This window comes from Oryzias latipes, chromosome 19 (genome assembly GCF_053564925.1).
Source record: "Oryzias latipes strain Hd-rR chromosome 19, Olatipes_Hd-rR_3.1".
NCBI classification, from domain to species: Eukaryota; Metazoa; Chordata; class Actinopteri; order Beloniformes; family Adrianichthyidae; genus Oryzias; species Oryzias latipes.
This window is the reverse complement of record NC_136255.1, coordinates 1,319,250-1,342,618: the sequence shown is the minus strand read 5'-3', so window position 1 is coordinate 1,342,618 and position 23,369 is coordinate 1,319,250. Positions and strand designations below refer to the sequence as shown.

General features: G+C 42.6%; 1 protein-coding gene across 1 annotated transcript in view; it reads right to left on the bottom strand.

Moving 5' to 3' along the window:
* The window catches only part of nherf1a (NHERF family PDZ scaffold protein 1a), a 28,075-nt gene extending 7,273 nt beyond the window's left edge, over positions 1–20,802 (bottom strand). The window contains exons 1-2 of the mRNA XM_023949349.2: positions 20,225–20,802; positions 1,856–2,026 (exon numbers count right to left, since the gene is read on the bottom strand). Of these exons, the coding sequence (XP_023805117.1) occupies positions 1,856–2,026; positions 20,225–20,695 (642 nt within the window). The 5' untranslated portion in view covers positions 20,696–20,802. The remainder of the gene's footprint in view (positions 1–1,855; positions 2,027–20,224) is intronic.
* Between the last annotated feature and the right edge of the window lie 2,567 nt (positions 20,803–23,369).

The following is a 23,369-nucleotide window of genomic DNA, read 5'->3' as shown; positions in this document are numbered from 1 at the left end:
TAATTCATAGGATGCAGATGGAATCAGAGAGGAGACTTTTGCAATAATCAGGCTTTGTTTCCTAAAACAACAATAATAATAATTCCATCTCTCTGCTTTAGGCCTCAGTCACACACCCATGCAGGCCTGCTGCCGTTCTCTTTTTGGGTTGTTCGGGTCTGTTCAGGGTCACAGAGAGGAGCCGCTACATCTTGAAGGGAGCGCAGGTGTGTCTTGCAGTTCCCATGAGGCTCGTACGGCCACCTGAAGATGGAACGTACCATTGTCGTGCGTGTGGTAAATATATATGGTGAGGATAATGTAAGTTGCACGCACTTATGACAGACGGATGAGGCTGTCGCACGGAGCCCTGATGCTCCAGCCATCAGCACTGGCTCCTTGCTGAGCGTGCACAAATGCTGCACGCACGGGGTGTGCACGTGACACGCACGTGACACGCACGTGCCCATCGGACGCCTGTAGGATGTCCACACAAACTACAGCGATAGTCAGAGGTGCCGGACTGTCATCTCATGTCAGATAACGACAGTTTTAGGAAAAACAACTTTATCCTGGAGACTCTGGACATGAACTTGAGACTGAAAACTGAAGCAGACGTTCAGAAATCAGACATCTTGACGTTTTTCCATCAGTGTGTTGCAGAACTTAGAGGGTTTCATGGACGCTTCCTCCTTGTTTAGCTGTGCAGTAGATTCAGCTTCACAGTTTCAAGCACAAAGCTGCTCTTTTCATTATTGACCATAGATGAGTTTTAGAAAGTTTGATAAAGTGGTGGTTTGAGGTTTCCCTAGATTCAAATTGACCAATGGATGACTGACATGAACGAACGGGTTTATTGTCCTGAGGTCCATGCGTTTGAACCTGGCAGGTGGTCAAGTCTCTGCTCTCTGGATACACGAGGCTCAAAGAAAACCCCAAAAATCTGCACAGGACACCAGACTTTGAACACACCCGGTATGCACGACGGCTCCTGAACGCAGCGTTCTGGGTTTCTGGATTAATGCGTCTGAATTAGCGACCCAAAGGAAAGACGAGCCGTCATGGAGACGCCACCTGCTTTGTAGAAAGTATAAAGTATAGAACGACGGCACGTTTTCACATGAACTCAGCTTCAAAAACAGCCGTCCATCATTCGTGCTGTAAAAGGAGATGATGCTGATCATCATTTCTGGAACATTTTCATGAATATTTTCTCATGAATTAATTCTTAAAGTTTGAGAACGATGTTCCATCTGCTTCAGCGTTCAAATGTGACGCACAGGTCAACGTAGAACCATCACAAGTTAGAGCAGTTACGTGGCATTTACAAAATAGAAGCAAGCTCTGAATTCAGAATCCTGAAAAAATACCCCCCACCCCCACCCACTGCTTTTAAAACCATGCCTTTATTCTGATCAAGAGCTGGTGAGAAAATTACTGATTTAGTCTCAAAAGTTGTAAATTCTTTGCATTGAACAGACTTGATGGAGACTCGCCCACATTGTCCAGTTTATGACAACATGAATGCATGGAGTAACAGGAAAAGGAGACGATTCCTTGGCTGGACACCGACTTATCCTCTACTGACCAGAACGCTCTGATGTGGCGAGAAGCTCCTGAAAAAAAACTGCAGAAGAACTGAAGTTCAGCGATTCATTTCCCATCGCAGCAGAGGTCCGTTCCTGCCCCTCAATCTGGGAGGGATTACCAAGCAAGAACGAATCAAGCATCAGAGGAGATAAGATCCTGAGGAATTCCATGGGAGGAGGTGGGAACACAGTCAGGAGCAGCAGCTCCCACTCAACCCGGGACATCTGAACTCCCTGCACCGCTTTGTGTGCACGGCTGACCGCAGCCTGTGAGGCGCTCTGCTAACCTGGATGATCTTATCCAGCGGCCGGAGGCCGGCTCGCTGTGCGGGGGAGTGGTCATCCACGGCCCGGATGAACTGGCCCGGCCTGGACTTCTCGCTGTGCAGGTTGAAGCCGTAGCCGCTCTGGCCCTTCTTCATGTGGCAGAGGCGGGGCCGCAGTCCGTCCGGCTCGTCCTGCACACAGGCACACATGACAGGGATCAGTCAGACCTGACGGTCTTTAACCGGCCGCGTCTTTTCACCGGACAAAGTGTTGCTGAAAGCAAATTCAATTCAATTCAATTTTATTTGTATAGCCCAAAATCACAACAACAGTCGTCTCGATGGGCTTCGAAGTAAAACATGAACTTAAAAGGATCACAAATACAAAGAGTTCAATAGGAAAATACTAAAATGAACTAACAAACTGACTAAGCTATACTGGCATCCCTGCCCTTAGACCCCCCTTCTCTGTAAGGAAAAACTCCCAAAAAAACTGGATTCCGGAAAAAACGAAGAACCCTCAGGGGTGTCCACATGAAGGAGGGATCCTCCCCCAGGACGGACAGGCGATTTACCAGAAATCTTAGAGAAGAATTAACTTATCTAAATCTACAACTACATATATAAAAGTCCAGCAGACGAGCTTCATCCAGATGTGGTTATCGGGACAGTCAAAGGCGCGAGTCGAGCCGGAGACAGGAACCACAGCCAGGTGTAGGAGCAGGAGCAGAGACGAGGTAAACGGTCAGGAACTGGAGCACGGATGAGCCAACAGCAAACAGCAGAAGCACTTGGTCAGACATCACAGGGGAATTTCGATCCACACAGCTCCTGCAGGGAAAACACTCCAGCTCTTGGAATTCATGTCCCGACAAGCAAAAGCTGGTTTGGAGAATTTCCAGCAGCTTTCCGCGTCAGTCAATCCTGGAAATTCTCCAGTCTGCAAAACGTTCAAGTGGATCGGCTGGATTACAAAAGAATTACATAAAAGAATCTGAGGCTATTGCTCAACATGATTTGAATGGAGCTAAGCGTCTAAACCTCAAACACACTTTCTTTGAATCTGACACTAAAGGTCACTGCGATTGCGAGTGAGGGAAGTCTGGGCATCTTTGCTTAGACTGCTGCCCCTGTGACCCGGATAAGCAGAGGAAACTGGATGGATGTCAATTGCACAAACGTATGATGTACGGGTGATGCTGTCGTCAGGTGTACTTCCACAGTCACACTCTAGTCCAGGGGTGGCGAACACGCCGCTGTCGAGCCGCATGCGGCTCTTGGCCAATGAGCGTGCGGCTCTTTGCGTCTCATCATATTTGCCTCATTTCATAGTTTTTCCCTCTTAAAACACACTGAAACCACCAGAGGGTATTAAAAATAAATAACTATCAAAGTAATTTGGCAGTGTGTGTGTTTTGCTCCTGACACAGACGTGAACGCCAATCATTTGCGCGGGTTACGCCCAATGCCGGAACACATAGATAAAGATTTGATGTGCGTGCAGATCGTTACCCTCATGGTCAAAATGGTGAAATTCAGAGTATAGAGATGAACACAGGACGTTTCTGGAAGAACGGGAAGACTTTTACTGAACAGAATGACGTCATGATGTTTATCATTATGAGCTTCTGGAAGCGGTAAAATAGTTTAATGCCAGTTTAATGGTAACTTAGTACTTGTTTGCTTACTATGTTGAAGAATGAACTGAGTCATTGCAATGTATTAACATCTAATAAATTATTTGCTTTTGATGCAAAAAGTCAGTTATTCAATTTTAAATAAAAAAAACAAAAGCAAGATATTCTAATGAAGGTCAAAGTTACTTTATGCTGCACATAATTGAAATGTAATGTATTTAATGTGTTGATTGTGAATCTGAATGACTCAGACACCAGAAGGATGCTCTGTCCAGATGTTTGTGTATTTGTTGGTGTAAGGGTCATTGAAAGAGGAATGTTGAGATACAAAAAATTACTAGTTAAATGCTGATGGATGTTGAAATATTCAGTTTTTATCATCATAAATCTGACATCAGAGGAGTCGGTGCCTCACCAGCATCAACCTCACTGCACGTCACTGAGTAGTTGTGTGTGTCAGAGAGAGGAAAAGAAAAGAGTGAGATAGTGTGTGTAGGTGTGTGTGTGAGATGAGAGAGGGGTGCCTGTGTGTGTGGAGGGGGTATCTGACCTCCAGGGTAGTAAGGTGCGAGTACTGGCTCCATACCAACGGCGAACAAAGCAGCAGCCATCAGACTGTACAACACCGTGTTACAGTGACACACTACGGTCCCGCGGGTGTTTTTTCAGTCACTCATTTATTGATTTTCTTTTGTTGTAGTTGTTGTTTTTCAATTTTCAATAGTTTTTTGTTCCTGAACAGTTGTTTGTTTTTGGTGTGAACTTCATTTCTCATTTCTGTATTAGAAAAAAAAAGAAAGAAAAGTTTTTACATGTTTTTTACAGTTGACCACATGTTTTTTTACACTTTTGCAGCTGTATTTATTTATTATTTATTTATTTAATGAGAATCTCATTTTTGATGATAATTTTCACAATAATTTTAATAATAATTTTTAATGATTTAATATAAATGTCATTTGTGATGTCCTTTTTTGATGTTATATTATACAGATTATTTCTGAATGTCATTTTTTCTGCCACAGATAAATGAAATTTCCCCGTTGTGGGATTAATAAAGTCATCTATCTATCTATCAAATGCGAGCGGGACCTTGCTGTTGACATCATTGGCTAGCAGCTGAAATTTTACAATGGACCTTAAATCTACCCCCCCCCCCCCCCCCCCGTTTGAGGAGAAAAGCAACCTCAGAAATAAGGAGCTCTGGATATTGTAAACGTGTTTATTACATAATTCTGACCAGAGTGGTCTTATATAATTCAGTCAATCATTTGTGTTCAGTTTGGTTTAGTAAACACTGAAACCTCCTTCACAGTGAAGTTAAGCATTACTGCTAAGGGCTCCTTCAGGACGCAGAAGCAGACAGTTTAGCACCTCCTCGCCGTCAGGCCCTGAAGGCACCAGACTCCTTCAACGTCAGTGCAGGTTAGCTGTAAACAAGTGTCCGTCAGTCATGGAACGTCCCCTCACGGCCTGCAGAGCTGCTTCTTACAACAAACCAGGATCCTTACAAACCTCCAGCGTAATGAGATCAGATTAGGGGCCGAGTGGAGCAGCGTCTGTCGCAGACTTTAATCCCACACTGGCCTTTGCCCAGATAAGTGTCTAATCCGGCGTGCAGGTGAGAGACTGCTCCACCCGTTTCAGCTCTGCGTTACTATTCCAGATCTAAACACAGGTCTTTACTCGCTCTGCAGAACCCCTTCTGGGTCCAACACTTTCTAAAAGTAGAGCAGGAGGCTGAGCGTTCAGTCTGCGATCTCTTCTGTTTGGAAGCAGCTTCCTGCTCCGGTTCAGCGGCTGAACGTCACACCAGGAACTTTCCTTCTGAATCCAGTTGTTTTTGCTCAATTGTTATTTTTCTCTCCATTTCTATCCTGATGGAGACTCGGGATGGAGCTTCTGTCAGGAATGGAGTGCAGTCTTCAGTCAGTCTGACGGTTTTTCACGTACAAAACATAAATACAGTTTAAAAAAAAAAAAGATCTTAACTTTTTCTTTTTACTTTTTAACTAATATGTGCATACATTGGTCAAAGTATAAAGCTTCCCAACCCTTTCATTCTTCATCCTTATCAGTCTGTAAATGATTCTTTGACAGGTGATGGTTAAGGTGACCCGCTGCAGCCTCAGCACCGACCCTGGTGCCCACTAGGAGCATCATGTATGGATTCCAAGGTTCAGATGAAAGCAGCTGGTTGATGATTGCTGGAGGGAGTCATTGTGTAGGTTTCAGAGGACTTGATGGTTGTTGGACTTTTGGACGGAGTATCTTTTATGACGGAGTCAACAGGTGTTTGAGAGGCGAATGTGACCGCTGGAATGTTGAGCTCTGAAGGTGTATCATGTCAGACACACAACGCCTTCGGTTATTAGCCGAAACGTGTTACACAACACCGAGGAGCAGCTCCACACAACACTGCTGCTGACGATCATGCTCTACATTACACTTCTGTTCCAGTTTAAAAATGAAACCGCCCTTTCAAAATGCAAGTAATCAATAAACACGTCGTCTTGTAAACCATTGTTCTTAGTTTTCAGCTACAAGAACAGCTTTTCTGTTTGATCTTACTGTATGAAATTTGAATTTGATTTGTCAAAGTTTTACATCGATTCAGCTTGCTTACTTAAAGTGCACTGTAAAAAATAGGGACCTAAAATATGTCCACAATTATCAAAATGGTCCAAGAATGGACCAGGAAGTCTTATTCTAAGAACACAATTCTAGTTACTAAGACGTGTTCTTTCAAACTATTATTTTATGACATGAATTTTGTTAAACTAGAAATCAAATTATTATTATTATTTTAAGCTTGAAAATGGAAATGGAACCGATTTAGTAGCAGTGATACACAGTTTCATGAGGGGCATGTTCATTGTTCCACTTGTACTGAATCGTTGATGTTTTGTCAAACAGCTTGAAGTTTGTGTTTTTAATTATTGCTACATTTCCTCCAAGTTGTTCTGGATCTTTTTTGTTCATTTGCATCAGTCTGGCCTTCAGAGAGGATTGATTCCTTTGATGAAGGCTTCAGATCTTCTCCACCTGCTCCGTTTCTCGTCAGGTGATGTTTTTGTCCTTGCTGCAGTTACCAACTTGTCTCGTTTCTCTGGTCTAAATTGTTCCCGTTTGCCTGTTTCTCGTCTTTTAAGACTCTCCCCGCTCTGGGCAGATAACTTCCCCTACTGCCCCCGGCTCTTCTTCCTTTCAGAGAGTTGTTCTTGTTGCCCAGCTTTATAAATAGATAGAGTTTAAAACTAAACCTTTTTCCATCTCGTTGGTCATCTTTGTAGTCGTTAATTTGAAAAGAGTACAGATAATGTTCCCTCATTGTAAATATTTGGACTGATTAGACTGCAATAAATACAATTACTTGGAATGAATTGGATATAACGATCAGAGCTGAGATTTCGTTCAAACATAAAAGTATTAACTTGATATGTTCCTGTGCGAGTTAGACGGCCAGCATGTTCCAGGTCAGCATCCGCTGGTTGAGTGGTGATCACTATCGGTGCGGGCTCAAGGCAGCTATGTCTCAACAAACTGGAAGACCTTAAAGGCCAAGGCCTGGGTGTGATAACATCCTGTAGGAGGTAGGAGTGATAAGTGATGGGGCAGTAAAGCTCAGCAAGAATGCCAGACTTTACCTCAGACTGGGGTAAAGGCATCCTAGGAATTTGCTTTTCTTTTCCTACTTTTCAGAGGTAAAACAGGACGGTTGGAATTTTCCAGCCATGTCTGGAAGAGCTAAATCAGCGCGTTACTGCCAACAGGTCATTTCCTGCATATTCTGCCTCTACGGCACTTTTGTTAAAGGTGAACAACATGTAACTCAGAATTCAGCTGAGTGTTAATGTGATTGATGGTAAGATAGCTGCTTCAAGATGTTAACCCAAGTGCAGAATGAAAAGGCTTTCTCAGCAAAGCGGCACTCGGACAGACGCTCGGCCACGCAGAGTAGCAACAGTTTTTCGCCTCTGGGTAAAGTCCAGCACAATTGTTGCCAAAGTCGCTAAAGCTGCACTTCAACACTGATTAACTCTGTCGTTATCGCTGAACTGATGGTTTGTAGAATAGCTCAATCAAAATTACACAATGCCATCAAGTACGTCCTTTTGTTCAGCTAAAATACAAAAGCCAAAGCATTTTTGCTAAAAGGGCTCATTAAAGGCCCACTCCAGTGAAAACAGTGCTTTTAACATGTTCTTGTAGCATTTTTCTCATGGAGGACATTTATAAAGAAAATTAAGATGAAAACTGTGTCTCTGAGTATGTCTTTACTCAAATCACGGTGAATCAGGAGCCAACTTTAGTTCTTCTGTACAAACTACAATCAGCAGGCCTCCAGCTCCCTGCTCTGCTCCATTCTGATCATCCACCTGCAGACAAACAGATCTTCATTTTCCTCGTCTGAACTGGAATCTGGATCTAACCTGTGCATTTAAATATCTCCGATCTTGCTCGCCATTTCTGGGGGGCTGTAAGCTAGCGGGAGAGAGTGTAAACCACGGGGGGGCAAACTTTTTGACTCTTGGGCAAGAAAAGGTTCTAAAATCTGACAAAAGCGCCAAAACGTCTGGGCCAAAACAAACTAAAATATGAACAGAAATGAATATACATCTTTTGAAACAAACATTTTGGAGTTTTCACATTGACTGCTTGGAGTTTATTGAATTAGAAGTGTCGTCATGGCACCATCACATCCTCCGCTTTTTTGTTCAATAGAACATTTTTGACCATTTTGTTTCAAAACTAATTTGTGTACTTCATGTTTGTGCCAAATAAGGAGGTTAAACTTCAATTCTGCTCGTTGTTAAGGCTAAAACTTGGATTAAGTTTGTGCATTTCTGTGTACAACAGGCTTCCTGCCTTTAGCAATAACCATATTTCAACCAGTTATTGTTGAAGGTGTTAATAGTCTCAACAATAACACTTTTTGTGAAACTACATCCACAACGCCTTCCCCCACGCACGTTCAAGCCAACACTTTCAATGAAAGGTTCATGGAAACGCGTAAATGCCAGTATTGGACTTGAACATTTAACATGCTCACGTCGCTACGCAAGTTTTTATGAAGGTTTTCAGACTATGTATAAACCATTGAAAGTTAAACCACTTGAACTTTGACCAATCAAGAACTCTGATTTGGTAGTGGCTTATGGATTGAAGCGGTAACCGTTGGAAAATTGATCATGGAGGAGAAATTTATAATTGTCGTTTGTGTCCGGCCAGAATTATACACACCAAGTCTATCAGAACAGAGCTGAGAGAGAGAAAGGCTGGAATAAGATTCATGAGATTTACACTGCTTCGCTGTTTCACACCAGGCCTCTTCCAACTGTAGGTGCACTAGTATCGGGTAGGGACAGTCCACTGAAGACAATGTCGGCTAATTGTGCGTTCAAGAATGCACTTCCTGGTGTGAACGTAGCTTAATCCAATTTTTTCTATAGAATTGAATCCAGCAAAGGTTCCCAAATCAATTTAGGTAACCCATCAAATCAAGCAAAAGAGAAAAATCTATGTCACTTCAAAAAAGACCAAGTGATCGTAACTGTATTTTATTGATGGTCAACATCAGAACTAGGGCTGCACGATATGAGGAAAAATCGCGATATGCGATATTTGAGATTAATATTGCGATAACGGTATAATTTGCGGTATATAAAGCAATAGCAAAACAACCAAAAACATCATTCCCATTTCATTGCAACAGTTTAAAAATGATACTACAAATGACCCTCGACGACATAGATGACAAACATCTAACATAATAGGCCTCCATCCAATTGGTCAACAAGGTGAAGACGTCCATCCGATTGGTCAAATGCATAAAGGGATTTATTTGATTCGTTAAATGCTTCAAGCTGCCATAAGATTGTTTTAACACATTTAAGGTTTATAATTTATTGCGATTTCTGCTGTCTTTTGCGATATGCATATTGCAGAGCTGGATATTGCGATAACAATAAATTTGCGGTATATTGTGCAGGCCTAATCAGAACCAACCCATTAGTTTATGTCCTGTTTATGTAGAGGACATTTGATTACTCTACTGCTACTAGTCCTGATGTGCTTAAAACAGGACATCGTGGTTTTTCCATTGACGGGTCATGTGTTTTGGTGGGAGCTTTGAGATCTTGGGGAGACTAAAAGAAAACTACATGAATTATTGGGCTGGTTCTCCAGAGGATATGAAGAAGTTGGAAATGGAAAAACTGTGGAGCTAAAATCTTCCCATACTCTACAGTAGGGGGGTCCCCAAATCCAGGCCTGGAGGCCCCGTGTCCTACAAGTTTTCACACCAACCTGCCATTGAAGCTCCTTATTGGCTAAACACACCTGATCCAGGGAATCAGCAGCAAATGAGGCAGGGTTTCTGGAAAACCAGCAGGACTTCGGCCCTCAAGGCCTGGATTTGAGGACCCCTGCACTACAGTGATGACTGAAAACTAGAGTTGTGTTTCGCATTTAAGACCGAAGAATTACAGCTTTTTTAGCTACATTCAATAATTAAAATTGTTTATTGCTAAATGAATATGTGGCAGTAGTTAACTATGCAAATAAACGACCAGTAAAGATCTTAAATTACTGTAATTCTTCAACCGTTTCCACAATTGATGCAACACCAAAGCTGAGAAAAGCAGGTTTGCGCTCATAGGCAGCACTTTACATTAGAAAAGTGTTTACTTATTCAACATAGACCAGCTGATTCTGAGGGGATCCTTTACAACCATAAAGTGTTGCATACTGGCACAAAACTGCTTTTCTTCGCTCTAAAATCAGCTGAATATGATATTAGGATAGTTAGGATTAGAACAATCTGTTCTGTCTGAGTCCTTTTGCTTCTTAACTGGCCTTAGTCTAAAAAAGAAATCTTTATTTCAATGCTCTTTAATGTACTCTACAGAAGGTCCAATGGTGAGACAAATCCTAAAATAGTCACATAAAAAATGTCGTCTCTACAAGAGATGAATGAATAGCCCAGAAGCCCGGCAGAACCAGACTCAGTGGTGCAGAACATGCCTCTTTTGTCACAACAATTCCACCCGTTGTGTCCAAAGAAACCTCTGCTCCGCCTTCTACCAGCATTACGGTTATCGGGCTGTGATGGGACAACCACCAACTACTGTAAACATCCCTCTGGGCTTGTTTAGTATCAAAGGTTAATGGCTTTACAGCTCACTGCAGGCAAACAACACATCCTCTGCCTCTCTTTGCAGAGAGAATTTGGGAGGACCTTGACCACAGGGATCATCTACACGACAGCTTTATCCCCATGAGTGAGCACCATTTGACGGAAAAAAGATGCACCCAAAGCAGGCCACGTCCACAAACTACAAACCGTTCTGCCAAAGCTTCAGCAAAGCACTGAAGCAGCTATCTCCTCTCACGCCGGCCTCTTCAAATAATTAACTCAAACCGAGTCCAGGCGTCATTAAAATTCAAAGTGCATCGCAGCAGCCAGAGCTCTGCAAAAGGCTCAGCTGCTCCACGGGTTTGGCAGCAATCACACAACTGTTCTCACCAACGCCGGTCCAAAACAACCAAGACATCTCTAAAGAATCATGCAGTGATAACACATTCTTCGGGTCTTGAGGACTTCATGACTGCTGGAGGAGACAGAAAGTGAAGCATTCACACGAAAAGTGCAATTGAAACAATTCAACAGTCCAACTGTGCTTGCAAACTGACCAACTCCTCTGCAAACACTGTGCTATTCCACGCACAGGTAACATCGATTTGGAAAATCCACAAAAGCTCCAAAGCTTTAACACTGGGGTTATCAATAATTGCCAAGACAAAAACAAACTCTGAAGCCCTGACACCATGGAAACTGCCTGAAAGAGCAGGAAGCGGTTTTGTCATCAGTTACACAGCTCAGCGACAGAGGAAGCTGCTGTGTGTGTGTGTGTGTGTGTGTGTGTGTGTGTGTGTGTGTGTGTGTGTGTGTGTGTGTGTGTGTGTGTGTGTGTGTGTGTGTGTGTGTGTGTGTGTGTGTGTGTGTGTGTGTGTGTGTGCGCGTGTGTGTGCGTGTGTGTTTGTACGGACACACAGGCGTCGCTAGAAAATCTGCAAATGTCTCTCTTTAACCTTCAATCCTCTTTACCTTCCTGCTCCAGAAGCTTTTTATTACATTTATTTAAGAAGCTGCAGGAGTTTTAAATGTGAACAATTCTCAGAGAAGCATAAGCACAGAGCCCCCCCCACTCACACAAGTTCTCCAAAGTTACCCAACATACTGTTGCAGCACCTGAAGACGCCCATTTACGGTCAGTAGTTCAATGTGCAATGACCAATAAATCAACTTTTTTGGTTTTTAAATCTGCTGGATGGTTTTACTTTAATATCTAATCATATTCATATCTAATCATATTCATATCCCTCTTATGGTGCTAAAAAGGTTGTTTTGAACTGTGTACCTGCTCAGACCACAACTGAGCTGAAGTCAACAGATAACGTCAGCTTAACTGCATCAGGTTGTTGTTTTATTACTCATTTCATGATGAGAAGCCTGTTTTTACAAAATACTGCAGAACAAAATTAAAAGGTCAATTTAAAATAAAATGATCTATTGCTGTGGAAGCTTCCCATTCAAGAGCTGAAGCAGTAAAGCAGCTGTTGGTTTTCTAATGTGATCCGTATGAGCTATACGCTCACTGATCCGTACTCTGGCCTGGGACAGTTCACTTCAAGACCTTCATTGTTGTGGGCTTTGTGACGCCTGCACAGCAATGACAGCATTTCATCCACAGTGAGAGTGAAGGGGAGTGGGCAGCAGCTGAGGGGGGTAAAAACTTGGAGGCATAAAGTTCACTTTGTTTGGATCAAGGCCAAAGCAGACTCTGCACCAGCGGTCCTCTGATTCTTTTGGGGAAATATTTTTTATTGTTTTAAGGAAAACAAAATTAAGCAGCATCGCAATGTGCAAAGAAATGTCAGAGAGGCAAAGCTGTCTTCAAGTCACCACTGGGGCATCTGGTTTATGCATAAAGTATAATACGAGTGAACAGTGTTTTAAACCAAAATAAATAGAAATTCAGCACGCAAAATCCTTTTTTAAAAACATTAAGTCAAACATAATGTTCATTCCTCACATAAAACAGCCTCAAAGTGGCATTTTGATCCGTTCACGCATTTCAGAGTATTCCTCTAAGAACCTGCTGTCTGAGCACCAGCTCTTCCCAACTCAGGAAAATGAACGGGTTCTCACGAGCTGACAGACCAGTGAGGAACCGCCCCTTCCAGGAAGAGACTTCGCTGCCAGCCCCGCCCCCAGGCGAAGACAAACACCCACTTTCTCTGTGGAGCTAACGGCAAACACGCTTTCATTTTGTAAAAGTTTGGACGTTTGTTTTCATGGGCGAAACGCTAACGCGCGGCTGAGACCGACTCTAGATTGACATCATGAAATGGGCGACCCCCCCCCATGGCAACGAAAGGCGGAGCCTCAGAGTTCGAGTCGTCTTACTTTTGGTAAATGGTGAATGCTGGGTTGGGTTTTGGGTTGGAAAAGAGCTCGAAAAATAACTAATATTCAATTAAAATGTGTTGCTCTGTGTGCCAAAGGAAATTTATTATCATATCCATGGATATTGTTTACAATAAAAGGCTTGAGAATAGCATAAAATAGGCCCTATAAAAAAAAGAAACAACTGTAAGACTTGAAAGTTGAGCAGACTTGGGACCAGCTAGACTTTCCGGCCCAGCTGAAACGCAAAGACGCCAACCATTGTTTACCAGCGTTTGCTTTGGACATCAGTCCGTGTACAAACTCATTACATGCAAGTCTCCTCCCCCAGACAAAGTTTGTTGTGCCGCCGTTGTCGGTCACAACATGGTCAAACACTCTGCTGACAAAAGCAACATTTCAGGAACATCGGGAGGAAAAAGGCTAAAGCCACACAACCTGTGAACTTTTAATGAAGTTCACACATAGCTGTTCCAGTTGGACACAATCATGCTGTGTAGCTAACCACACCAGCAACATTTCTGTGGGTTTATGTCAGCACATTAGCATCTTCAACCTTGTGTTGACTCAATGATGCTCTGGTTCCCTTTACAGCTGCAGGAGTTGTCATTAGCTGTAGATAGTGTCTTTCTAAAAATCATTTGCATGCTCCTGCTATAATCTACTCATGTGTGCCTTCCCACACATGTGTCCGGATATGCACGGATGGCATGAAAACAAGTCAAGTCTGATCAGCTGGAAGCGGATTTTAGGAAATATTAGTTTGAGGTGATATAACTAAAAGTTAAGAGGGATATATATTTAAAAAGCTGTTCCCATCGTTGGACTAAGCAGGTATGAACAATTGATTGACAAGTCTGTTTATCCCCTAAAACACGGGTCTGCTTGGTTTGTGATGAGGCACAGTTTTCATTCATTACCAGTTTGTTTTGAAGGTTCTTTTTATTAATATAATTGTTGTGTTCATTCATTGTTTACAGTAAATATAAAACGTTTTAACTGTCAGTTTTTCCTCAAAAGCCAGGAGGTCAGAGTTGGAGGAGGTTCCTGTAGGGCGCCTGATGTCAGTAGCTACTTTCTTCTACAGATCTGATGTCCTACAATAGTCCGAGTAGAAAAACTGGGACATTGATGCTCAGACACAACCCCGTCTTTTTACAGGAATTACAATTTCTCCTGTTTGTTGTTCACCTTTTAGCACATCCCCTCAGGGGTCGCCGCTGCGAATTAGCTTTCACTGATCTGCACATTTGATTAGGCAGAGCTTTTACGCAGGATGCCATTCTTGGACACAAACCAGGGCACCGGCACAGGGGGACCCAGAGTTGGGCAGTAGCACAAAGGGTCTTGGCTCATCTAATGGTTTACGACCATATCATCTTGTGTGGCCGGCCTTGAATGGGTTTGCCCATTTTTCTCCCATTTGTAGCCATAAGGGCGGTTGGGAGCAGACTTTAGCGCTGGGACTGCATCTCTGTTATGCTTTGGCCAATACACACATTTCATCGAGCCCTTATTGGACGGCGTGTCAGCTTGTGAAAAAGGTTGAATGACTCTTCTTCAGCTCCAGTGTGGAGGTCAGTCTATTAGCTAACAACAACACTTTGGAAATTAAAATGTCTGAAAACATTTTCTTTGGTAAAAAAAAAACAAATCTCTGTTGAGGCAGAACATTGGTAATAACGGATGACTAAAGTGATTTTTTGTTTTAAACAACAATCTTTGTCAGAGATCTCTGAAGAACATTTGTTAATATGTTTTAATATCTACACCACTACTTTGACTGGCTCTTGGTGTTTTTAGTCCTCAAGATCAAAAGTTCATCATGTGTTTTCCCTGATCTCACAGTAACTGATTCTACTCTACTGTCCTTAGAAAGAGTCAGTAGAATTCCTGTTTTACATCTTATTTTTAGTTCAAACAGAACTTACAGAGTCAATGGTGAGAACCAAAACGTGACAGCAGCTGAAAGGGAGTAGGTGAAAGCCTGTCCTCTCCTGTAGAAACTGCACCATCACTTCTAGTGTTCACAGTGTCAACACTAAACTGAAAGTTCACCGCTAAAAGTGGAACAAAAAACAAATGCGATTTTCCACGAAGGTTCACAGCTTTCACAGGAAAAAACGGACCTTCTTCACTCTGTTGTCAAGAAGACCTTCAAAGACTAACAAGGCGGCACTGGATGCCGCATTCAATGTTAAGGATACAATCACATTGATCAGCAAATCCCATCTGAATTGTTTGTACAGTTTAAACTTGCTAAACTGAGGTTTTAACACCACATCTTCTCCAAAGCCCAACAACAGACTGGTGACCCGTCCAGGGTGTTCACTGCCTTCACCCAACAGCAACCAGAACTAGCCCATTCATTTATTTATTCATTTAAGTTCCAATAAAGGAAAAGATTCAAAAACAACTCAGGACTAGAATCCTATAGATAAATAAAACATGTGGATGTAAAAAGATGTGGGTTTTTTATTTCACCAAGAGTTCATTTGAACTTTCACTGCTGTCAAAGGAAGCGGACCGTTTGGGGAAACGGCTTTGGTGTGAATTAAACCCATGAACAAATATAAAGGTGGCCAAGTGACTCCTTTCACGTACAATTTATTTTTTTCCCTCTTCTTGTTCCTTTTATCTTTTGTTTTTTATCATTTTTTTACGTGCTCAAAACTTTTTTTGTTCAAACTTGTAAAATAATAGAATTAAAGTAACATTCTTGATTTGAGTTTGACCAAATATTTGGGTTTGAGGGATTTCACTTTAAAATAAAACACTTAAGTGACAGAATTTTACAGAGCTGTGCAAATAAAATAACAAAAACAAAGTATGCTTTAGAACTGATACTAATTTTACTTTAGTGAAGTAGAAAAACTATTCCCTTGAACACAAAACTGGGGCCTGGCGACCCGTTCAGGGTGAACCTCGCCTACAGGAGCTGCAGCCCCGAAAGGGATTCAGCCTGTTCTGAGGGATGGATTTAAAAACTGATGAGCGACCAAGCTCCTAATAATCATAACAACAATAAAAGCACATTTAAAAGATCATCTCGCTCTATGCTGCAGCTGTCTGTGTTTACAACGGAACTCACAGTTTCTTCTTCCACGGCCGTTTCAGCTATTTTAGAGAGTCCTGCGGACGTCCAAATGATCGATTCTGACCAACAGTGTGGCGAATGTAAACGTTTGTTATAGTGGGATAAAGTTCTTCTGGGCCCATGTACACAGTTCAATTCTGATCCGATCTTTGATCTGATCAGAGATATGTTGCACATGTAACCACAGCTAGTATTCTTTTCTAGGAATCTGCCATTTTAACCCTCTGAACGGGTTGGGCCATCACTTGGCGACCGGCCTGAGTAAGAGAGTATGTACTTTAGGGTCATCGCAGCCTCATCTCTGAGGCGTGACAGCCTTTTCCCTTTCTCTACAGGCAAACACTGCAGACAAAGCAACTGCTCAGGATCTGGAGATCAATACAGAGTTCTTGGTGAGTCTAAAGAGGCCAACTTGAAACCCAAAACATGACAAGTCCCACCATCAAGTCCACCACCATCACCACCAAAGTCTCTTGCCGCAGACACAACACACACACTAGCTGTGGAATCAGTCACCTACACACTCCAAGATGTGTAGGAGTGTAAACTAAAACAGCTGCAGGGAAACCCTGGGGTGGATCTGTTTCAGGAAAAAGACGCAGCCTTGTACTTAATAGTATAGTCTTCATTTTAAAGCCTTAATTACAAATACCTTTGGTTTAGTTGACCTACATTCACCAAGTACTACTTTGGGTCCTTCCTGGCTTCGATTATTATTCTATTTTTCCCCACTTTGTCCAGTGCAGGGTCAAAGGGGTTGTTGGAGCCTGTCCCTGTTACCTCAGGGCAAAGGCAAGGAAGACCTTGAACAGTTGACATGTCCTTAGCTAGGCCACACGCAGGCGGACGCTCACATATATACATACACACATTAAATGATGGAAACCCAAATATGCTGAGTCATGTTTGTTATGGACGTGTATTTTTAAAAATATCCTCTTTTTGATGTTCTTGCCCGACGTCTTTGAGCTTCCCAGCTTTGCTATGAATGCGCACAGACCAATAAAAATGCTGCTACAAATGTTTGTCCAGCTGGTTCGTGTCTGCAACAGTCTTTAGATGACGGGAATAAACGAAGAGAACTTGAACAATCCTGATCTCAGCTACAGTTTGCCTCCAGTTTCAAACGTCATTCTCTGTTTCTGCATGTAGGTGGTCACAAATACCTGTACCTGGATTTTAAAGATATTTTAGAAACCCCCTATAGTGCTTTTTAGACAAAATGGAAAGCTGCACTTAAAAAAAAGTAAAAACACAAACTGAGTTTTACCAGCGGTCCTGTTTTCCTGTTTTCCCAGCTGGTCTTGAACTAAAACTAGAGTTTAAAAGTCTAAAAGTAATCAACATCTGTAGAGACTTCTTCTCATTCTGAGAGCTTAACACCTCCACAATAAGGCATTTTTTCTTCAGTTACACAACCTTCCAATCAGAACTCAGACTTTGCTCTGGCTCACGCCGTTGCACAGCCATCAGATCTCTGGCGACGGCCTCACAGTCCGCCTCATAAAACAGCTTAGTGTTTGCCTGTAAAAGCTTTTGCTCTCGGGGTGGTGAGGGAGAACAGAAAGACTGAAGATAGTGGAGTGGGGTTTCCAACCACCTCTGACATTCCTGCATGAAGGAATCCCATTGACCAAAAACATCCAACACACCTTCAGTGACGGCTTTAGATGCAGTCACTCATTCCGTTCAACAACCTCAGCTCAGTTCTTTTCCCGTCATTCATCATAATAATAGGTCATCGTTGGTGCTATTCTGGTCCACGTGTGTGTGAGGCGTCATCTCGTCAGACCAGCCAAACCTGACGACAAACAGCAACCACAAAGACTCGGGAGTCGCACATGTTTCACTGCAGACTCAACCGTTTCATGGTAGTGTAGAAAATCAAACCCATTCATAACTACACCTGCTTTTTACTTTTCTGTTGTGTCTTTTCTAAACATGAAATGAGAATGTGATGGTCTCAGCAATCAAAGTACGTTTAACCCTTTCATTCTGAAACATTCTGACATTACGGTAGATCAAAACACGCGTGTCATCCGCTGTCGCCTGTGACACGTTTGGTATTGAAGGGTGAAATGAGACAAACTCGTTTTTTTTTCCTGTAACAGCAGATAACTTCACCAGACCTGCCTGGGCTTTGTTCTGATCAATCACAACAGGTGAAATGACAGGATTATTTTCCAAATCAGTCATGTGACGTATGACTCACAGGCATCGCCAAACAGAAATTCTGCTTTTATCTGGAACAAAATCCACAGAGAAGAATGGAGGAAAAAAAAGACTCCCCCCATTAAAGGGATTTTACAAAAAGACTAAATTAGGTTTTGTAAAGTCAAAGTGTAAGACCCACACAAGCCTCTGTCGAATCAGGATAGCAGACCAGTTCACGCCGTCTAGTGTTGGTCACATGACTGATGCTCTGACAGGAGACCGGAGGCCAAGGCAGAAAGTAAAGTGAGTGCATCTATAAACCAGCAAAGAGGAGACGTGACAGCAGCAGATACAAGAGTTTGATGGCGAGCATTGAGAGACAAAGCCAGCCTACAAGACGTTTGTTTTGTTTAAACGCAAATGAGTCGACATTTTAAACACACACCAGTAAATCTGCACATTTATGGGAGAATTTAACTTCAATTATTTTGGAGGGAAAGCCTCTCTGGGACAATGACTGAAAAAGACAAAACAATGAGGTTACTTACGAACTTTACATATGTGTAAAACGTTGGTACGGATCTTTTGTAAACATTTCTATAAATGTAAATGACAACATAACCACTCTGGTGATCAAACTCTCCCTAAATATTGGAGGATGGATTAGTAAGATGTCAGCTTTTAAAGAAAACAAGCTTAAGTTTTAGAAATCAGAACAAAATTCCAGAAACCAAAACACAAAAAAGCAACAATTTGGGACAAAAAGTAGTTTCCACAAATAGAAATGTTATTTTCAAAAACAAACATGAAATGGATTCACTATGGGACGTCACTGATTGGATAATCATATGCAGTGTTACTTTTGTTGTGATTTCTAAAATGTAATTGTTTTTTTATTCCTTGTCTTGCTGTTTTAATTGTTGTTGTGATAATTTGATGTTTTAGTGTTGAATGATTGTACAGAAGAGTGGAATGTTCTGCATCTATTCATCCCCCAAAAAACAGCAGGAGTCCCGTGTTTGTCCATTAAAAACTAAGAATAGAAACAGGAAAAAACTAATAAAATGCTGATGAAGCACAGAGTGGAATATTCAATTACTTAATGATGATCTAAGTGAAGTTTAGCCCGAGCTGTGCCGGCCTTTAAAGTCTTCTTATCTCTGCTAAAGATAAGAACTGAATTATCCTCTGATGATGTAACCAACTTCTTAAGGTGGATCACTTCTGGAAATTTTCCATAGAAGAAAGTCTTGTAGAATTTATGGGTTTTTAAAACATTTCATTTTTTGTATTATTTGCGCTGCTCCTGCGTCTTAAGGACCCACTTTTCTGTGTTTGTAACATGTTTTTGGGTCATTTGTCTCACGATAGACGGCATTTATGAAGTAAATGAGGCTAAAAATGACAAATCGCTGTGAAACAGGAACAGATAAAAAACAAATGCTTTCATTTGTGACGTAGAAAATAATCTGGGTGGGCCACAACTCAGAGGTGAATTTCTATTGAACTGCTGCTGCTCTGCAGAAACTATGTCCTGGAAAACAACACAGCCTCCTAACTGAAAGAGCACTGCTTCGAAAACAGATCAATGAATAAAAACTGAGCACAGTCTCCACCTATCAGCCTCTTCCATGGAAACTCTCTCTGGCAATAATCCGGAAAGATCCCCAGGACACCGGCTGGTTATAATCTGCATGCTGTGCTCATGAGCACAAGGTCACTCGGGAGGAAGAGGCTGACTGGCTGACTGGCTGACTGGCTGGCTGGCTGACTGGCTGGCTGGCTGGCTGGCTGGCTGGCTGGCTGGCTGGCTGGCTGGCTGGCTGGCTGGCTGGCTGGCTGGCTGGCTGGCTGGCTGCTCTGTCGTCCAAGTCAGAAACTTCATCCCCGAAACATTTCATTTAAAATCAATAAAAACTGGGAGGACAGGTTAGTCACGTGCTCAATTGATCAACCTCGGATTAATTTAATCTGAAACAACACGTGACTTCTGAAGTTTTGAAGCGTTTGGAACTTTCTTGATCACACACCTTGTTGCTGGAGGTGATGCTCAGCCTCCCCGACCTCTCCGAGGACGCGTCCCCGTTCTCGTGCGGCAGCGGGCTCGCCTCCCTCGGGGTGCCGTTGCTCTGGGCGTCCCCGCGGTCCGAGTCGCTGTCCCGGCCGGGCACGGGGATCCCCTCGGTGACGAACTCTCTCCGGCATTGCAGGTTGTGCTTCTTCAGCAGCTCCGCCGTCTCGTCGTCCACCACGATAAGCTCCAGGGCGCCGCTGGTCGCTCGTATCCGGGAGACCACCTGCTGGTGGCTCTCGCCCTCCACGTTCTCCCCGTTCACGAACATCAGCCGGTCTCCGGCGAGCAGCCCGGCGGCGGAGGCGGGGGTGTCGGGCTCCACGAGCCGGATGAACTGCCCGCTCTTGCCTTTATCCCCGTGCAGGTGGAACCCGTACCCGGCGACTCCCTTCTCCATCAAGCACAGTCTGGGGCGAAGGTGGGACATCTTTGTTTCTGACAGCAGACACCTTTGGAGCCGAAAACGAGCCGCCTGCCGCGCGCCACTCCGCAACTTCCGCTAAACTGAGTCACGTCAAAAGTTTCAGCTGTTAAAGTTTTCTTGAGGCACGCGGCGGGCCCGCCCACAGTCTGGCCCCGCCCACGCCCCCCCCCCCCCCCCCCCCCCGGCTTGGAGAGCTTCTGTCCCCTCCCCTTTCGAGCGCGCGCCACCCCCTCACCGGAAGTGCCGTGTCAATTTCCTTAACTGACTTAATTTCAAAATAAGATGACTCTCACTAACATTCTAGTTTTATTCTTTCATTATAGACGCTTTTATACGGAAGCTCTGAGCTGCCACTGCGAAAAATATTTTTTGGAACAGCTTCTCGTAATAACGAGAAAGTACTTTTATACTTTTATTATTATTTTTTTTAACATTTTCTCAGCTAAACCAGACTAGCTCAGCTGCTTTAAACAAGCATTTGTCATGTGGTAAAAAAAAAAAGATTAGTCATTTCACACTTTCTTTATATTATCCCCATCTTTATATATATTATTATATTATTATAATCTTTTAAGATTTATAAAGTTCCAGTTTTTCAAGTATTTTATATGTTGGAAATTGTTCTCAGGGTTCTTTTAATAATGATTTTACAGTTTTTAACCCAAATAAAAACCTGCATTGTTTTTTACGACACATTCTCTTTATCAGAATTTACCTCTGACTGTTGGTGTGGAAGTAAGCCTCCACTGATTCCCCATCATCCCTTTGCATACACTCTCTCCCGCTAGTCTAAAGCCCCTCCCGACTCCTAGCTAATATTGGTGGCACAATAAAAATGGCGAGCAATATTGCAGCTACAGTTTTGAACGGTATGAATGAGGAAAAAAAAGTATACTTGGATCTATTTGTCTGCAAGTGCATCAGAATGGAGCAGAAAGGGGGTGGGGGCTCGCCCGCCCATCTCAGTTTTGCATCACAACTGAGAGCTTTTTCAAAAAAGGCAGGTTTTCATCTGCTAAACATCACCATTTGAAAGATGAAAACAAGGGACTCAGAAATGCAGTTTTAATCTTAAATTCGTTTATGTATGTCGTCCACTGTGAGAAAAATGCTACGAGAACATGTTAAAAACACCACTTTCATTGGAGTGGGTCTTTAACCAAATCCAATTTAATTTTCAAGACCTAGGTGGAATGATGGTCATGTTGTAATTCTTGTATTCTCACACATCTGCACTAACAGTTGTCACCTTAACCTCCAGCTTGTTGCTGATGGTTTTGTAGTCCATTCTGGTCGGGTGCAGGTCTTCTTCCTTTAATCCACTGAAAGATCTTTAGTCTTTCCATGTTGGAGAGTTGGAGTCTGACTGATGGACTGAGGGTGTATTCAGACTGGAAAGGATTGCTGGTTCAGACTGGGTCAGTTTAATTTGGTCCAAATCGAGTCCTGAATTTTAAACGTCTGTATTCACGTCAGGTGCAGCACTTTCTACTCGATTACTTTGGTATGGCGGAGACATGCTGCGAGACGGTTACTGAGAAGATGTCGCTGATCAGTGTTTATGACGCAGATTGTGGGGAAAACAGTGAGAAGCAATGCGTATCACAATTAAAGTTGTTTTCATCCCCCCTCCTATGATCACCCTCCTACCCCCCCCCCCTCTCTAACATCCCTCTCTCTTCTTCCCTCCTTGTTTTAATGAGCCTGAATTCATCCAGACAAATTTCTGTGTCTCATTGGTACTCTGTTTACATCCCATAACGTCTGGCTACGGTGGCCGTTTTGGTCCAGTTGTTCCGCTCCAGGAACGGATCGTATTCAGACGGAGGAATCTCAGAGTGAACCGATGCTCAGTCTGATTGGAAACTAACCGAGACCCCCTCCAAAGACGGTCAGAGAGCGGTTCCTTCCGGACCAGAGTCCACTTGAGTGGATTCAGACTGAAAATTTGCTCCGGATTATCGGGGAAATTGATTATCAAGCAAACCAAATGTTTCCGGTCTGATTACACCCTGATTCTCTGGACAGGTCTTTTCTGCAGGTGATCAGTTCAAACAGGTGTTTTTAATTCAGGTGATTGGTTGATTAGCAGAGTCTGACTGGTCTATGTGAACCAGAACTCTCTAGGGGATCAAATACTTATTTCTCTCAATGTAATGCAAATAAATGTAAATACATTATTTGAAGTGGATTTATTGATTTTCTTTGTGCTTTTCCATCTCTCACCGTTTAAATGAATCTACCGTTCGGATGACAGACTGTCAATTTCTTTTAAAGAGGGTAAATCTACAAAATCACGAAGGGATCAAATAGTTCTGCCTCTCCATGTTCTTTAATTCCACTGCGCCTTCTTGTTGTTTATTTGTTCTAATCATTTTTTTATTTTATTTATTGTACCGTTTAATAGCTTTGGGATTAGGTGTCATCATTTATTAGTTTAAAACGTGTGAAGAGTTGTAGCCAGCAAAAAACAAGAATAGAACGTTTCTTAAACAGGAAATGAAAGAAAATTGCATTTATACCAAAACGTAGTGATGGGTAAAGACAATTCCCCTGTTAAATGACTTAATATGAATAATGTCCTTAGTGCCAAAACAAAGCTGCATGTAAGAACAATGAGACATTAAAAAGGAAAGAAAGAAATAATACAATGTTATTTGTTTCAGAGACTCATAGA